Source organism: Pinus tabuliformis, chromosome 3_2, assembly GCF_031772625.1.
Source record: "Pinus tabuliformis cultivar Carrire ecotype Pingquan chromosome 3_2, CPIR1, whole genome shotgun sequence".
In the NCBI taxonomy this organism is placed as follows: domain Eukaryota; kingdom Viridiplantae; phylum Streptophyta; class Pinopsida; order Pinales; family Pinaceae; genus Pinus; species Pinus tabuliformis.
The window spans coordinates 626,041,365-626,061,304 of NC_142302.1; the positions used below are offsets into that span (position 1 = coordinate 626,041,365).

Below are 19,940 nucleotides of genomic sequence, written 5' to 3' on the forward strand. Positions count from 1 at the left end.
CCTAGTCTAGATTTAGTCACTTAATGTAAAAGGCCATCTTCTTTAAATAAGGGTTATTAGGTAGTAGTGTGTATTTACTCAATGTAAAAATATTGTCTCTAGTAAACAAGGCCTACTAGGTGTTCGATACACATTAATGGTGGGACGAAAAGTAGTTATAGTTTTCTAATGAGAAACTATTTATAGAGCTAAAAGGAGGTGTAATGTTTTAATAAGTATTGTTATTGTATTGGAGCTCTACTCATAAGAGGTTCCCCCTTTAATAGGCCTATGAACCTTGATCGCTTTCTGAAGTTTCAATACAAGGGTTTCATTCTATAAATGTATTCTCATTATCTCTCGTGTTTGCTTCTTTTGCATTTATATTTTCTCTAAATATTATAGTTCATGCTCTAAAATGTTTGTTGGCTAAGTACATTACAAATTGCTCATTAGGGGAATTTTGAGGTCTAAAATGGGCCTCCTAAGAAAAATGTACAACCAAAATAAACTTTATAAGAACCAATAGGATTATCGAATTGTTTCTTATAAAGTTGTGATTACAAGTCCCTATTCAAAATCTAGTTTATGTTTGCGATTAGGAGCATATATGATATCCACACATGTCGCTCCTTGGACCATAGGTTCTATTAGTGTGAGGACCATAAGGGTAATTAGCAGAGGCATATAATTTATAAGATTAATAATGGTTATTTTTGGCTCCATAGGTATTTCGAAATTTTGACTTCATAGTTATGGTTATTTTTCTTTCAATCTTGTAATTTATTTTTTACTTTGGGAATAAATATTCAATGGGATGCACAATATATTGGGAATTAGAATTGATGCTACGTCATTATTCCCCATCACCACCCTTCATACCTCACACTTTCTTGTTATACAACCCTCCTTTATGTTCCACAACCAACATGATTTGCATCCATATACCTCATTTTTTTTGTGATTTATCCCTCTTCCTCCCATCTCTCCATTTCCCCTCCACCAAATGAATCAACCACAAGATCAATATCCCAAAAAAATTATCATCATCACTCAATTGGTGGAAGCATCCAAATCTAACATCATAGTCCCCTAAGATAGCTATCCAAACCTTTGTTTTTAAACTAGGTCGGTTCAACTCAGACTTGGTTGGTTCAACCAATCGAAACCCCCTTCCAGTTCGACTAGGCACTTAACTCGAATCAGGGACCGGTCCAGTACCAAATCAGCCAATTTGGCCCCCAACTTGGTCGATTTGGTACTAGACTAGTCCAAACGACTGAATCTGACTTGAACCAGACCTCAAATTGGGTAGTGGAGATTCAACCAACAGAGTTTGACCCTGGCAAGGATATTGATCTTTATGTTGATATGGACTTGGATGCGTTAGGGACTAATCATTTAGATGTAGGCCCACTAGTACCATCCCCAAGGCCTCCAACTACAGACACTTCTTCCATGTCTGACTCCAATTCAGAGTCTAATCTAGATGATGTTACCATGTCTAGGAGTAGTGATAATTGATTATTGATGATTGATCAAGTTGATTGATGAGACAATATTATGTATTAGTGACTTGTAGTCATGTAGTCATATTTTTTTGTTGTAAAGGCCATTTAGAGCCTCTTTGGTTATATGTTTTTATTCTGATTTCCATATATTACATGTATTGGAAAGTGCAATGAGTGCCATTTTGATATAAGAGACATATTCATGAGCATACTTTGATCATATGTTGTCTTCTTTCTATTAATCTATTGCTTCGAGTTTGGAAACATAAATGAAAATCTTAAAAATATGTTTTTTTTGTTAAAATTAAATATTTAATGTACTTTTTTAGAAAGACCGATTCATTGGAATCAACTCGTCCGAGTCAATTCTGAGTTTGAGTTGACCCTCAGCCAATTATGAGTCTGAGTCTGAGTTTTAAAATATTAATCCATACCATCCCAATTACATAACTTTAGCCTTTAAATTAGCAATTCCATTCTCTTGAAGAAAGATAACAATCATTCCTAATGTTTGTGGAAAGGTTTTCTAGATCATGAACCTAGTTTGCACCATTTTCACCTCCCATTACACCCATTCTAGCTTATATTGTACACTTTCTCTCTCTTCCATTAGTACAAAGAACTTCCACTCCATTGTAAACACCCTCTTATATGGACACATTTTTTATTTAGGATCATAGACTAGTCCTAATGAGAGATGTCATGGGAAGGAGACTTGCCAAATGGTTCTTACTTTTGATGATGACTTATTTGCAAATCCAGTTTTATCATTCGTGCCAAGTGATGTTACATGCCAAGATGTAGTGGTTTTTCCTTATATAGTTGGTAATGCTACTCCGTTATCTCATGAATTAACAACCAAGGGGAACCTCACCCTAGAAGTTATTCATTTGAACCTAGATGATGCAAGTGATTATTTAGTTTGCTTGCAATCTTGGTCTCCTGTAATTGACATTGTTTCTACTATTAGTGCGAAAGTGCATAATATTGTGCATTGTAGTGACTTCCAATGAATATGGATCCACCATATTGTTGACAGTTGAGGTTCCTAACTTTTATTTTACTCCTTATCTGGGATAAATGTTATTGTACCCACTTATGCATTATACCTTCTTGTACATTGAAACATGAAGGCAAATTTTTTCTATAGTCCTACTTAAAGTTGAACATCACGGTGTAGATGGGGGAAATAATTTTGATATATCCTCAACCGCTTTATCTAGATTTAGTGATGCAACATAAGTGGATTTTATTTTAACAACCATTTCAAGAGCATTAACCAACTCTATAATGCAACCAATTTCCATCAATGCTAAACCTAATGATTATGTAAAGTTGTGAGAGCCTTTCCACAATATCCACTTATGATATCTTGATGAAACATTTGATCTAATTGAGCTTTGGAAAATGATGCATGGTCCCACAAAAATGAGTGACTTCTCTATAGTGGACACACATGTTTAATTAATTGTATTAAAAATATTGGGCATACAACAAGTTCACTAAAGGGATGATCTCATTAATTGTAATCAAATGCACCCCTATTTTTCACCCATATGTGCAATCCTAACAGTTTTTGGATATAGATAAGAGTTAGCTATTTCATAGTTATTCTAGTATTTTTGGCAATGCAATATGCATTTCCTTTAAACACCACAATACCCATAATATACATTATTTTCCACTTGTCAAAAGGTATTCATTAGCACTCATAGTATCTCCATTCATCATCTAAAGATGTGTCACTACGTGCCATGTTGACTATGAATGCTAATGAGCTTCGAGAGGGCATCTCTCCAGTATTATTTTGGGTTCTACCCACCTAGTAAGATCTTGTCATTGTTGTGATATATACAATGGGAAATGACACCCTCTTCATGCCTAGGAGAGTTGTATCACACCCTAAAGTACTTTCAAATGCACATGGAGCCACAAAGCTTCTAGGATTGCAGATTCCTACTACCATACATGCTAGTAATTACAGAAACCCTATTTTTAACTATAGGGGATCATATGTGGGAATTAGTAATTACATTCCAATCACTTTCCATTAAAGCTACAAACAACATTGTCTATGTTATCACACATTTTCTCATGGATTATGAATGTTCATGAACCTACACAGGTATTCTCATACTTGGCATAGAAAGGTATAGCATGGTGACTCTTTATTTGTTTATTGCAATAGAATGAAAGTCTACCAAATAGGTCTTTAAGTATAAAAAAATGTTCTAATAACTTCAATCACTAAATTCTCAAGTTCATTATATATTCTCTCTCATTTCTATCATGCTTTTTTGTCTATCAATGGGTTATTGTAGACATGTTCTCTTTTATTCATTTGCAAACCCAAAGTTAACATTAAACACATGTAATATCATTTCTTAACGAGGGAGGAATGTGGGGACACATTCTCATTAAATACAAAACAACTAATACACCCCATAAAACCTCTTGGGAAAGTAAGAGAAGTATGGTATTTTATAGTGAATTATTCATTGCTAATGGCTAGTTGACTTGTAGTTTGTTAGTATCTTATGAACATAATGTTATGCTAGTTAGCATTTAATCCAGTGAAATTTTACTAAGAGCAAAGCTCTTCTCTTTGTGTTGTTCTACCTATAAATACACACTCAAAGAGAACAAAATGAATATGTACTTATTTGGCCATTTTTGGCTTCTTTGTTCTAGTGTTTTGATTCTTTGCATCTTTGCTCATATCAAATAATATATTTCTTTCAAAACAAACAACAATCATTTATCTCCAAATGAGTGCACCCCCTCCCACGACTTGGCGTCTCTTTGGTGTTGTTATATTACTTTAAGGACCTTCAAAGGCACAACTGAAGTTGACAAATGGTAAAGACAATAACTTTTACAACCAATTTGACTAATTGTATTGACTAGCTAGTGATAACTACTTGAAAGTCCAACTATTTAGGTTTTCCTTATCTTACTAAGGAGAGCCTCGAAAGATTTCTTACAAATATTTAAGTCACATGAACTCTTGTGTAGATAGCTAGAAGGGACCCACTAAGAAAGCCAAGAACTCTATAGATAATCCTTTGAATTATATCTTGATAATGGAAAAAAAGATCTTGGATTTACCCTCATTGATTCAATAACCTAATAAGGCTAAAAAATGTCAAACCCATCTATAAAATATTTCACTTTGTGCCGTAAAGCTTCTCTAATGAGCATAGTGTTATTAAAAAATTAGAGATGTGAAAGGGGGTCTATCTTAGAAGATTTATGAATCCCATTAACAAAGATAAGGATTTTAGCTTTTGCAAGGGACATGTTGTGGCATTCAAACTTTAAAATGAATAAGAAAAGGGAGAGGGTTGTCTTGCCTAATACCCTTACTTGAAACAAAAGACTATGAAGAGTTACCATTCACCATATCAGGAAGAAAGCTAACTTTATCAAGTTATGGAACCAATTAACTAGGATGAGTCAAAAGTTGATAGCATCATATTGATAAACTCTTAGTTCATCCTATCATAAGCTTTTGCAAAAACAAGTTTTATCACAATCCTTGGCCTCTTGTTGATTTACATTGAGTGGATATCCTATTGAGCAACTAGAATTCCATTCAAGATCTAGCTTCCTTCAAGGAAATCTCGTTGTTCCTTTGAATTAATCTTCATATTCATGATGGGGATTAAATAATTTTTATTTTCCTTAAAATAATCTTGTAAGAATAATTATAAAGGGCTATATGCCTAAATTTATTAATATCCCTTACATTCTATTATTTTAGGATGAGGGTGAGGAAAGTGACATTACAACATGAAAACCAAGTTAGACCTCAAGAGCTCATCCACTACTTCCCACCTATCCTCACCAACAAAGTCCCAAAGTTTGTGATTGGACTTTGCTATGAATCCATTAAGCCTTCAACATTAACCAATTTCCATTTCCATGATCACATGCCTAACTTCCTCTTTCGAAACTACCTTAATAGGGTATCACTCATATCAACTAATATTAAACTAGGAATATTATTGGTTATTGAGTTCATGGTGTCCTGCCTATTCACTTCTATCTCTATCATATAGCCTTGAAAAAAATTGATAGTTCATTCAGAGTGTCTTGGTGCCTCTCGAAAACGATATATTGGGAGGAAGAAAGAAGAAGGATTCTATAAGGATTTCAATTTCTTAGGTGGATCGATGGAAAAACTATGTTTTTATGACTATATATTTGTGATTGGACCCTTGATATATGATTTTAAATTTTTTGTTCTCTTCTTTGTCATAAATACAAATTACTTGAGGGTTGCCTTTATTGATCATAAAACACCTTATCCATGCCCTTTTCCATGATTTCCTCTTGCATTTAGATGATTTTGGCTTATAGTCTTCTCTCTTTAGGTAGAAATGTTTTCAGAGGTCTTGTCCCATTCCTTCATTTTGTTTTTTATAAACCTATTTTTTTCTACAACAAAAACATTTTGGAGCATCTGAGGCTTCCTATATCTTCCTACTAGTCCTTTAAATTGCCTTTAAATTCCAAATAAGAAAGCCATTTTTTTTTCAAAATAAGGAGAGGTGTTTTTTGTATGTGCTGGAGATAGTAGTGGACGGTGAGAAGGTAATGATCCAACCCAACTCCATCAACAATGAATGAGTTTGTTTTGAAGGAGTTTGTAAACATATATTTTGAGACCAGGAAGTACTCACGACTCTCTTCTACTTGATTTTCCCTCCACCATGTTTATTCGACATGAAAATATCATCATTCTTAAAGATTATACTAGTTGATGATGCTACTTGGTTTTGAAGGCATTGGCTTTCTCCAATCACTTCACTCCTTTATTTTTAAAAAGAGATTTGACTATTTACAAAGGATTTTTCGGCGAAGATCACATGAGACATCATTTGTCGACGCGTTTCGAACCAACCAGTGTGGTTCATCGTTAGGACAAGTTGAAGAAACAGATCCAGCTTAGCAGGCTAAATAGACAGAGCAAAGCCTCCAACGGCTAAAAAGACAATAGCTACTTTTGACTAGGTCCAGGGATCAAAAACCCTATTATTAACCTGGGGGGGCTAGTCCATTAAATAAAATAATAATATGATAAAAAATATTAATAAATAATAAAAATAATTAAACAGTTATGCACGATTAGTACCTAAAAATAATAGTGGTAGCTACAGAAAGCTTCCTAAGAATCTGTTAAAGAAGGTTGCTAGGAAGGTGGCGCTTGCCATTAAATCCATTAACTCATTGAGTTCCCTACACCATAAACTCATTGAAAGCAACCCAATCACGCCTAGAATCTATGGTCTCCCCAAGATTCATAAGGAGGGGGCTCCCCTGAGGCCCATTGTCAACACCATTGGTGGCCCTACCTACCTCCTTGCTAAGTTCCTTGTGTTAAAGCTTAAGCCCTTGGTTGGTCGTATTGAGTCCTTCATAAAGGACTCTGCTTCCTACATTAAGGAGCTCAAGGACATTAAGCTCGACCCTGGGGACATTCTTGTTAGTTTTGATGTTGTTTCCCTCTTCACTTGCATCCCTATTGGTGAGGCCATGGAGGTGATCAACCGCCTAACAGATCCTGACACTGCTAAGTTAGTGGAGATCTGTCTCACTTCTACATTTTTCTGTTTTGAGGGAGAGTTCTTTGAGCAAACCTGCGGGGTTGCCATGGGCTCACCCCTTTCCCCTGTTGTTGCTAATCTTTTCATGGAAGATTTTGAGTCCAAGGCTCTAAACTCTTCCAGGCTCCTGCCAAAGCTTTGGAGAATATATGTGGATGACACCAATGTTATCTGGCCTCACGGCCAAGAGGAATTAGATCTCTTCTTCAATCATCTCAATAATCAATCCTCGGCCATTAAGTTCACCATGGAGCAGGAGGTCGATGGTTGCCTTTCGTTCCTCGATATTCTTATTTCTAAGAATAGTGATGGTTCCCTCGGCCACCAAGTTTTTCGAAAGAAAACGCATACTGAGCAGTATCTTCATGCCAGTTCCCATCATTTCCCGGCTCAAAAGATGGGTGTTCTCAATACCCTGGCTACGCGGGCCCTAAGGATCTCGGATAAGGAGAGTTTTGAGAAGGAGAAATCCCATCTCCTTGATGTCTTTGTTGAGAATGGTTATAGTAGATTCCTGGGTCAGAGGGCTTTCCTTAAAGCTTCGAAGAATTCACTGTCTCATCGTGAACCTAAGGAGCGAGTTCCTGGCGTCCTTCTTCCGTATGTTCAGGGGACTACTGATAAGATTGGTAGGATTCTCAGGTCACATGATGTCCCTGTGACCTTTAGGCCCCTGAACACCATTCGCATGTCCCTCAGATCAGCGAAGGATCCTATCGACCCTAAAGATATGAAAGGTGTGTACTTGATCCCCTATTCCTGTGGGACCCCCTACATTGGGGAAACTGGTTGCTACATTAATCAGCGGATTAGTGAGCATGTAGCAGATCTCAAGCATAGGTGTACTAAGTCTTCCGCTTTAGCTGAGCACGCCGAGAAAACCAATCATCATGTTTGTATTGAGGAAGCTAGTGTTATTGCGAAGGTTTCGCACTTCCATCATCAAAAATTTAGGGAGGCGCTTGAGATTGAAAAGAGGCCGAGTAATCTCAATAGAGATGATGGCTGGAAAATCAGTCGGTGTTGGGTCCCAACACTCTCGTCCTAGTCCTTTTTTTTTAACTTACGTATTTATTATCTATTATTATTCTGAATTATTTTATTATTATTATTATTAATATTATTTTATTTTTATTTTCATTTAACTTATAAATTTTATTATTATTATTATTTTATTTTTTTTTAAATTTAACTTATAATTTTTATTATTATTATTATTATTATTATTATTATTATTATTTTTTTTTTTTTTTTAAGGGGTTGGTCCCCTAGGATAATATAACTTTAATTCTAAAATATAATTTTAATATAAATATTATTTTAAATATAATTTTAATTATATTTTAATTTTAATATAACTTTATATAATTTTAATTATATTTAATAATTGAATAGAATTTTAATTCTGAATTATTTTTAGTTACTGATGGGACCTAATTGCTTTGATAAAAAAAATTAATTTTTTATTAATAATTTTAATTATTTATTAATATTGGTATTTAACTATTATCATAATATTATTTTTAAGGGAGTGGTCCCTCTCTAGATTAATTTATTATTTATTTATTAATTAATTTATTATTTATTTATTTATTATTTTATTTTATTTTATTTTGATTTTTGATTTTTTTTATTTTTTATTTTTATTTTTTATTTTCCTAGATATAATTTTTGTTATTTATCTTTAACTAACTATTATTAGGAATTATTTTTAGGTACTAATCGTACATAACTGTTTAATTATTTTTATTATTTATTAATATTTTTTATCATATTATTATTTTATTTAATGGACTAGCCCCTCAGGTTAATAATAGGGTTTTTGATCCCTGGACCTAGTCAAAAGTAGCTATTGTCTTTTTAGCCGTTGGAGGCTTTGCTCTGTCTATTTAACCTGCTAAGCTGGATCTGTTTCTTCAACTTGTCTTGACGATGAACCACACTGGTTGGTTCGAAACGCGTCGACAAATGATGTCTCATGTGATCTTCGCCGAAAAATCCTTTGTAAACTTGATATGGATCACAGAAGCCTAAACTCTACTAGATTTGACTATGTTAGGATCACACCCCAAGATCATGTGGCCTTAATTAGAAGTATCTCTAATCTAACTCAAACTATCTAATAAGACCATTTTTCAATGAGGGTTGGTGCATACACAATTTTTAGCTAGCTTGTCTCTCTTGTGCCAATGGTTTGGAAATCCCTAGCTATCCAGCATTGAGTTGCAAGTTGATTTTCTAGAGAGACTTTCTGTGGGTCTACAAAAACACCACATCTCGAATAAGCCTCTTGATACTACTATTCAAACCTCATGACCTCTCCACATCTCTTGTGCAAACTTGAGCATATTTTCCACAGTGTGTTTTATGTCTTGGATGAACACTAAGGTCTAGTTTTATCATCCTTATTTTTATTTCTCACTTATTTTACTTCCACAATGCATTAATGACCCTTGGTTACCAAAAGAAAATCTTAATTTAGAAGATCTAAATAGTTGGAATAATGTATCCATGAATGAAGTCACGTCACTCCCCTTCATTATAGTATGTCTTTAGTTAATTTTCTTGCTTTATTTTCCTACTCCATATACATTCTCTCATTTTTTAGGGAATGTGAATAATTTTTACATTATCTATCTTTCTTTATCCATTAATCATATCTAAATATATCTCCATTAAACATATCTTAATCTATCTCTATATTAATTATATGTGCTTTATTCTCTTGTAAAAAATAAAAATAAATTTAACTTATTATTATATTTATTATAGGATAATATAAATGTTCTAGCATTTTTATTAACCTAATATTACATGATAATATAAATCTTTAACAAATATTAAAAATTGGGAAAAATGAATTTTCGTTAAAATGTAATACGCATATAAATGATAACTCCAACCTGCAGATAAATTTAGATTAGTTATATATTTCATTGACTAAACTTAAATATAAATATATATATGTCAACGTTTTCGCTCATGACCAATAAAACTTATTATTTATTTATATTAAAATCCGACGTGATAATGAGCGTTCATGCCGATAATTTAAACATTTATTTATTTATTTATACATTGCCGACGTGCTCATGGGCCTTTCATACCTCTCTTTTTGTCAAAATTTAAAAATAAATAAATATATTATTAGTTTTTTTATAAATATTTTTAAAGAATCTTAGTTGGAGCACTTTGATAAACAATTTATTTCACAACTACATTGGTTATATCTCTAAATTATATAATTAAGTATAATTTGTGATTTAATATTAAATTGTAAAAATAAATTAATTAATATTTATAAATAAATAATACACCATAATATTAGATATCAAAATACTTAGTTTCTAACTTAAAGGTATATATTTTATATGGTCAAAATTAGAATCATAAATATATATATATATAAAATAGATAAAATATATTATTAGTTTTTTTTCAAATATTACATATTTGTTTATTTATCTATTATCTGTGTTTTATGATTAAATTGACTGAATTTGACACATTTACTTTGCATAAAATCAGGAATAAAGTTGCAAAAGATTAAACAACTTTAACAATATTCACACATTAACTTTTTGCATGATAACTGACACAACTCAAAGTTTTAACAAACCAATTGAACTAGATGAGAAATTGAAGACTAACCTCCCAATAAATATCGAGCAATCTCTCGTTCTGCAGCGACTTGAAGGGGAATCTGGAACTTCAAAGTGGGATCCTGGTAACGCCCCCGCCACAGCAGAGTAGTAGAATTAGTTTGGATCCCATACCCCAACATAGAACTTGAATTCCCTAAAATGAAATGAAGAGCTCCAGTGCATTGCAGTGGATTTGCCTCAAGCCAACTGTCCACCTCGGCTGAAGTTGAAAATCCCTTCACCTGCAAAAACAGATACACATACATTAATCTCAAGAAAAAATAATCTGTAAGAAGATCAATTTCTTCAAAAAGAAAAAAATCAATTGACTGTCACATACATTAATCTCAAAAAAAAAAATTAACTGCAATCTGTAATAAGATCAATTTCTTGAAAAAAATAAATTAACTGCAATCTGTAATAAGATCAATTTCTTGAAAAGGAAAAAGATCAATTGACCTGCGAATACACACAGACCAGAAAAGAAAAAAACAGAACTTCTTGAATTCTAAGAAGATGAATCTCTTAAATGATTCGTATACCTTGGAGGCAGGAATGACTCTTCCGGGATTGTTTTTCATAATATTTTGCACTATGGGAGTGATCACAGAGGAGGAGTTCCCGCTCCATAGAAAATCGTAACAAGGAGAAATAATGTAAAATCCGTCCTCGCATGGAGGAATTCCACCCACTAGCTTATACTCGGGATCATAAATATTGTCAAACCACGTAATAAACTTGTAGTCAGAGACAATCGCCTTCTCAGTGCAGAATACTAAGAAGACGAAAAATAAAGATGCTGTGAGTTGCAGGAACATGGAGGGCTTGTTCCGCCATGACAGAAGAAAATTCTTCTTCATCAGAGCGCTGAATTGCTGACCGAAAAGCCGAAACCCCCTGGCGTCCTCCATGGTTTCCCTTTGAGCTGCGCTTGCACTGATCTGGCAATCGCCGCAGAGAATCAGGCTGGCAGGTAAAGTATCTGTGAAATGCGCTTTTATACACTTAACGGAGACTCCACGTTATCTTTTGAAGGCTGGAATGGGGCCGATATCCCGGTACGTGGCGCTTCAATAACGTCTGAGAATGATTTGAGCCTGTACGAACCAGACCGCTATGAGAATGAGAATGGAGCTTAGGTTCACAATATTCGGTCAGAGGTCAAAGGTTCGAAACTGCTGGCGATGCTGCCCGTCACTTCCTTACCATTGAAGGAAGCGGAGCTGTCGAGACAAATTCAATGCTCCATGACCTTCATCTTCACATGGACATGACATGGATGATTATTATTTCATGCGCATGCGATGCCTTTCAATGGCATCCAATTCATGAATTTTAATTAAGAATAATAAAAGATAATATTCGCATTTATTTTATTCAATTATTTGATTTAATATTTTCGGTAAAAGCTATATTCACAATTTTTATTTTTGTTTTTAAAATGTGAAGTATTTTATATATTAATTAGATGAAGAAGCAATTTGTTTATAGGTTAGTTTTAGCCCCGTAAATGTTAGTATTTTTATAATATTGTGTAGAGAATATTTAAATATTTAATTTATAAAGCCAATAGAAACTATCATCAATTATTTTTAAATTTATAGACATTAAAATAATTTTTTTCTTTTTTTTCTATATAAATAAATATTTTTATAATGTTAGGTAAAGAATATTTAAATATTTAACTCATAAAAAAAGATAAAAACTAGTTTGAGGAAAAAAAATCCCAATTTTAATAATAAACATTTTATTATAAATAATTAATATTTTTTTATCCAATATAAAAAATAGTCCAACCTAAATTCAATATAAAAACTAACCTGACCTGAGTCTAGACACAAATAAAAAATATAAAATATAAATATATATATATATATAAAAGCCCACATATTGAAATTTAATTTTCTTTTAAAAAATATTATTTTTAGGGATTAAAATGTTTAAAAGAAAATTGGAAGAAATTGGTTATTTAATACGAGTTATAGGCTAAGTGGTGTGCTTTTAATGAGCTGACTACATATTTATAAAAGGAGAGGAAGTGTGTGGACTTCCCTAAAATCAGAAAAGACGAGCCCATATTCTTCTTGGGCAAGTCTACAAGCAAAAAGACTTGATCATTAAAAAAGGAGACAATGCTACAAGCAAAAAGACTTGATCATTAAAAAAGGAGACAATGCTGACATGGGAGGTTATTCTTGAGTAAGAAAAACAACAAAGAGGAACAACAATCGAAGGAAGAGAATAAAGAGGAAAGAGAAAAATTGTGTAGGCATCTTTGGAAGGAAAGCAATCAAGGATGTGCTCAAAGGAGGATGCACAGACATTTCTTAAGTTTAGAAAGGAAATGTTGGAAAAGAAATTTGAGGGTCATTCAAATGATACAACACATGTGGTAATGGTGGACGAGCATTGTGTAGAACAAAGAGAGAGGCAACACTAGAAAAAAGGGGGTGGCAAGGACTTGTAGACCGTAGTGCAATGGGATAGCACAATGGAAAGTTACAACACCTTGGTGCAGCGTGGGAACAAGAGAAGACTCCATAGGTTGGGATTAGGTTGTGGGTGCACACAATGAGCATGGAAGATATTATTCAGTTTTCTCTGGATTCCTGGTTTAGGATGGAGGCATTGTGGTCCCTAGATCCCCTGTAATAGCTAGTTGTTTGGTTTATTTTCTCTTGAGCACTCATCCTCTTGTTTTGAGCTTCACTCGAGGTTGATTGGTTGCAAGAAAGGCTATAATGCAATCAGTCTAAGGTTGGGAGGAGAGTTAGAGTCTCTATCTTAGTTGTCACTCTCATTTATAATACAAAATAAGTGTTTTCTTAGGCTAATGTGAATGACATTTTCATTGTGATGTTTATATTGTTGTTATATGGCATGTGTTGCTAATTCATTATGAAATTCATGTGATTTCTTGAATGATAAATATGCATGGGTGGGAGGCTTGATGCTCCCTATAACTCTATCATGCTTATGAAGATCAATTATGGCTTCCTAAGTAGTTTTATGCTTTGTAATAATGGTTGTGGGCATTCCCATATAACTAAATTATATATGTGTGTGCGCATAAGCTTAGGAAGGATAACCCATATTTAAGTGTCTAGGGCATCTATGTATAGATGAAATATATGTATTTATGTGATAAGCTCAGGAGGGGTAGACTCGACTCTATCTAAGTTCCAAGAGTACCCCCCACACACACACATGTTTTAGCTTAGGAGAGATAGGCCACAATGGTTGTGTCAAGAGAGCCACGAATTATATATATATATATATATATATATATATATATATATATATATAGGCGAGATAGGCATATATATATATATATACCTCTCTCAACACAGCCAATGTGGCCTATCTCTCCCGAGATTCCCATATATATATATATATATATATATATCACCCTATATATATATATATATATATATATATATATATATATATATATATATATATATATATATATATATATATATATATATATATATATATTGGTCGCCCTATAATATGCTAAGTGCCAAAGGTATGACAAAGGGGTCGTTTCTGTTATGTGACAAGTGGAATTCCTGTCTCGCACGGTGTGGACACTAGTAATGAGGCTGATGAAAGGGAGTAGGTCAAGGCAACAAACGTCAACTTGATGTCATCTCAGGGCCTCAAGCCCTCGAACCTCGGTATGGTTTGTGGTGTGCACAGTTGTGAGAGGGGTGAGACGAGGCATAAATATTGTCGTCTTGATCTCGAGCTTCAGCAAAGTGTTGTTCCTTGTTTGGTAATGTTGGGTATTGGGGGAGATTGGGGCAAGATGATGTGGAGGCTCAGACTTGAGTGTTAGGACTCAGAATTGACCATTTTTGACCTTATATTTTGACCATAATATTATCCTTTTTCAATTCAATAGTTGAAAGCTTTGATTACATAATGACTTAATCACCCCAAGGTATGAAGTAACTCTCCGCATATCTATATTTTTAATTGTTCATTACATATTCATGATTATCTTTATATTTATCTTTGGAAAAGCTAACTAAGTTGCCAAGTAACCGTTGAACTGTCTAAAGTCTGCAGGAATTATAATTCATAGTTGCTATAACACCAGAAGCAGCAACTATGCAGTTGCTGCAACACCAGAAGCAACAACTACGCAGTTGCTACAGCCAACAACGGCAACTATCTAAAGCAGGGGAATGCTATTTTGCAACAACTGGGAATAACAAATGGCAACTATCTGAAGATCGCCAGAATTCCACGCTGACGCAGCATGATCAACAACTGTCCAAAAAGGGTAAAACACAGTTACAGTTGCTAAAATATCAGGAACAGCGCGAGTTTACTAAATCAGCAACCATGGGGAAACGGAAAAGGACAATGCGAGGATCCCAAGAAGACGGTCGAAGTTTGGTTACCAACTGTGTAACAGTAAGAAACCCAAGAAAGAATACATTGTCACACTGTTGTAACAGCATCCTGTAACTCTTATTTTTGACATAAAGGTTTAACTAAATGAACTGTGATAGTCTATTGTAATAGATGTCTCCTCTATAAAGAGGAGACATCTACATCAGAGAAGGGGGAGAAAAATAGTTTTGTAAGGGAAATTTTGAAGACCAAAGCAAAGTCTGAACTTTCATTGTAACTGGATCTTTTGGCAGATGAATAGAAGATTGTTCTGAGCATCTAATCTAGCATTTGTGTTCTGGGGAATCTTGTGAGAGGGACCGGGCCCACCTTCCTCACAAGATTCACCCATTTACTTTTCTGTCAAGTGTGTAAGTGTGTTTGATAATATCTTTTTGCTGGTACTCTGTTTTGGATTCTGTAGCATTACCTCTGATGATTTCCTTTTTGCTAGTACTCTGTTTTGATAATTGCTTGAGGTTGTAAGAGAATATTTTACCAGTGAATTAGAATTGCAGTGTGTATTAGCAATCTGGTTACAGGGGCATGTGCTGAACGTCCTTACCTGGAGGATAGGGTCCTGATCCTCTGTTAACAGAGCATCCATCACTTTTATTTTCAGATTTGTAATCCTAAATTAACTGCTTTCATTTTATCTTTACAGTACACTGTCATAACATAACGTGAGAATTATGTATACTACAACTTGTTAATGCTTTTAGAGTTAAGTACATACAGTACGCGGTAGCCTTTGAAATAAAAGACTTTCCTAGGTTGACAATTTAATGTGGTACTTGATTGTTAATCAATAAACAATTCAACTAGCCAACATTTTGGCGCCGTTGCCGGGGAAGGCGACTAAAGATTTCTAAAAGCATTGATGATTTCTTTTTAAGAATAACAGGTGCATGAGAGGACGCAGGAAACCTAATTTCACAGGCGGCAAGGGCGGAGGAGGAAGAAAAACCTTTATTGACGAAATTATCTCCAAAGCTGAGACATCACAGAGGACGAGTTCCCGAAGGCCTCAGATCCAGCATTCCTCACAAACAGATCGACAGACAAAGGAAGTACTAGGACCTGAAAGAAAGTTGGAAGTACCAGAATATACTGAGGAACCGGTAGAAGAACCTGAAGAAACAGAAGATACAGAAGATAAAGCAAGTGATTCAGGAAAAAGACCAATGGAGGATAACAGAACAAAAGGAAGAGGGGAAAATTCACTCTCTACCCTGGAGTTCCCTATTGGGGAGCTCCCAAGAGGAGCAACCCCCATGAAGAACATTCCACTCTCAGCATTACCCAACTTTCATGGGTTATCCTCTGAAGACCCGGATGAATTCCTCTTTGAATTCGATATACTATGTAGAAGTTATGATTATGTGAGCCCTAATCAGAAACTAAAACTGTTCCCAGCAACACTGAAAGGGAATGCGTTAAGGTGGTTTATGAGCTTAGGAGCTCAGGCAATCACTACTTGGGATCAGATGAAAGAAAGCTTTCTGGCCAAATATCAGGATTACTGCCGGACAAGAGAAAGGAAAGAAGAATTGTTTAAAATGGTTCAGAAGGAGGACGAGAATCTGGAAGACTTTGTGGAAAGACTGCAGTATAATCTATAATGGTCTGACCACCCTAACATGAGTAAGGATATTCTGAAAACAATATTGCTGAAAGGGGTACGAGATGACTGCTTGGACATGTTGAATATGTTAGGAAAAGGAGACATTTCTAAAGAGCCATTTGATGAAATTGTTAACCTCTGCATGAGATGTTCAAGAGGAGCAGTAAGCAGATCAAAAAGCAGGGACAATGTATATTCAAGAGTTCAGAAGTGAGCAAGTGGAGGAGCAACAAGGGCTGAAATAGGTAATTTATTAGAAGAATTTAAAACTGAAATGTTAAGCTCTTTTGCTTCACAAATTGATGCTCCGCAGGTAAAGAAGAAACAGGCAGAAGCAGAAGCTGCCCTAGCTATTTTTTGTTCCAAATGCAGAGAAAAACACCCACTCAGGGAATGCCCATTAGATAAGGTACCAATCTGCACAATCTGCGAAAAGGACCATGAGACCCAGCAATGCCCCTCTCTGCCTGGAATTAAAGCAGCATTGCAGACAACTGAAGAAGAAGCTGAAGCAGTGTACCTGATGACACAGAGGAGGCAATGGCCACAAAGACAAGGTATGAATTCTAACACAACATTTAGTTGTTGGAATAATCACTCTCCTTTTCAAACAAATTACCCACCCATGAACCAAATGTAGTACCCACCCTTTAACACAATGAATTTTCCACCTATGCAGCAACCAAATCTTCCTTTTCCTGATCCTACCATATGGAATCCTTGGGCTCCCCAGCAACCGTATTTTAATCAATGGAACTCAGGCTAGGCAGCCCAACAGATGCCATTTCCTCAACATCAACAGTCTCTTTCCTTACCATCCAATACTCCTCCAAATAACCAGGCAATTAGACCGCAGCTGCCCGTGCAACCCAATCCCAACCCAAATAATAATAAAGCCTTGCAAGCAATTGATATTCAAAATCAGTCTGTCTCCCCCATGCAATGTAACAATATCCACCTTCGCTCAGGAAGAATTGTTGAACCAATCATTGATGACATTACTGACTCTGATAAAGAGGAAGTGACAAAAGAAAAATCAGCTAACAAAAATGCTGAAACAGTGGAAGCAACATCTAACAACAATGATCAAACAACAAATCCACCATTTCCTGAACGACTAGCTCTCACTAAAACACTTGAGCAACCTGCTTTTAACCTTTTAGGCGAGCTACAAAATTTATATGTTAAAATCCCATTATTGCAAGCATTAAGAGATGTTCCCATTTATGCTAGGACTGTTAGAGATATTTGCATAAAAAAACCTGGAAGAAAAGCTAAGGACCCCCTCACAGTTCATGTGATGGGAGAACTGACTACTTTAATGACAGAAAAAGATCATTCTGTGAAATATGGTGACCCTGGTCACCCTACAGTAACAGTCCAGGTTGGAAAAACTTTTGTCTCTAAAGTTCTAGTAGATTTAGGTGCTGCAATAAATATTATGACACTTGAAACAACACAATTGCTTCAATTAAAAAACTTTATTAGGGAAACTCCAACCATCCTAGAATTGGTTGATCGCTCTACAATTAAACCGGAAGGGGTCATTGAAGATTTAATAATTTCTGTAGAATCCTGGAATTACCCAGCTGACTTTGTGGTGTTACAAACTAAAACAAAGTTGGGGGGTCATCCGCTGATTCTTGGAAGACCTTGGCTGGCTACAGCAGATGCTTTCATCAGCTGTAGATCAGGATCAATGACCATCTCTAATGGGCAGGAGACCAAACAGCTTACCCTCTATCCTCATGCTACACCCATGATTAATAATGACAATTCTGTATGGGTAGATTATGAGGATGAAGAAACCCAACCTATATTGACTATCGGACAAGCCTTAACTTTCAAAGACTCTATCGAAGATGAATTAATCAGCAGCTTCATTTCTGAACCTTCTTCGGTCAGCCCAGAAATGTATAATCACTTCACTGCAATCTTAGAATCTGAATCTCAGTAGAACCTGAAAGATAAAAGTTTATTTCAGACAACAGTAGGCAGCCCCTCCAAAAGTACAACAATAGAAATTGAGCCTGGCAAAACATTAAATATAAATCCTAACTTAACTGATAATGAAAAACAGCAGTTAATAAAGTTACTCCAGGAAAATAAAGAAGCATTCGCATGGGACTATACAGATATGAAAGGGATCTCCCCTGAGCTATGCACTCACCGTATTTATATTAAAGAGGGATCCCGGCCAGTCTGTCAACCCCAGCGGCGAATGAATCCCAACCTAAGGGAAATTGTGAAGGAGGAACTTCAAAAACTCTTGAATGCAGGATTTATATATCCTATATCTGATAGTGAGTGGGTTTCCCCACTTGTAATTGTACCCAAGAAAAATGGCAAATGGAGAGTATGTGTGGATTACAGAGCACTGAATAAAGCCACCCAGAAAGACCATTTCCCTTTACCATTCATTGATCAGGTATTGGATAATTTGGCAGGTAAGAAATTCTTTTCATTTTTGGATGGATTTAGCGGATACAATCAGATTAAGATTGCACCCCAAGACCATGACAAGACCACGTTTACTAGCCCATGGGGGACCTTTGCTTACAGGGTACTTCCATTTGGGCTATGTAATGCTCCAACAACATTTCAAAGAGCAGTGATAGGGATTTTTTCTGATATGCTAAATGATTCATTAGAAATATTTATGGATGACTTTACTCCTTACGGAGTGACTTTTGAGGATGCACTGCAGAATCTTGAAAAAGTACTTAAGCGATGTATAGAAGCACACCTGGCCTTAAGTACTAAAAAATGTCATATGATGATGAATCAAGGTATTGTATTGGGTCACTTCATCTCATTCCTAGGAATTCAAGTCGATCCAGCTAAAATACAGGTAATTCAGACTCTCCCTATCCCCAAAACACAAACTGATGTAAGAAGCTTTTTAGGACATGCTGGATACTATAGAAGTTTTATTAAGAATTTTTCCAAAATAGCTTCTCCTCTATTTGTGTTATTAACAAAGAATGTTGAATTTAAGTGGACTGATGATTGTGAAAAAGCATTTAATGAACTCAAACATCAGTTGTCTGCAGCTCCCATTTTGAGAGGACCTGATTGGGCACTACCCTTTCATATATCCTCTGATGCCTCAGACACTGCAATTGGAGCTGTCTTGGGTCAGGAAGAAAATAGTCTTCCCTATGCCATT

At 35.1% G+C, this 19,940-nt stretch overlaps 1 protein-coding gene across 1 annotated transcript in view; it reads right to left on the reverse strand.

Annotated features, from left to right (window-relative positions):
• Positions 1 to 11,935, reverse strand: part of LOC149182187 (ABC transporter A family member 2-like) — a 74,126-nt gene extending 62,191 nt beyond the window's left edge. The window contains exons 1-2 of the mRNA XM_089416794.1: positions 11,286 to 11,935; positions 10,751 to 10,985 (exon numbers count right to left, since the gene is read on the reverse strand). Coding sequence (XP_089272920.1) covers positions 10,751 to 10,985; positions 11,286 to 11,654 — 604 coding nt within the window. The 5' untranslated portion in view covers positions 11,655 to 11,935. The remainder of the gene's footprint in view (positions 1 to 10,750; positions 10,986 to 11,285) is intronic.
• Positions 11,936 to 19,940: the final 8,005 nt, after the last annotated feature.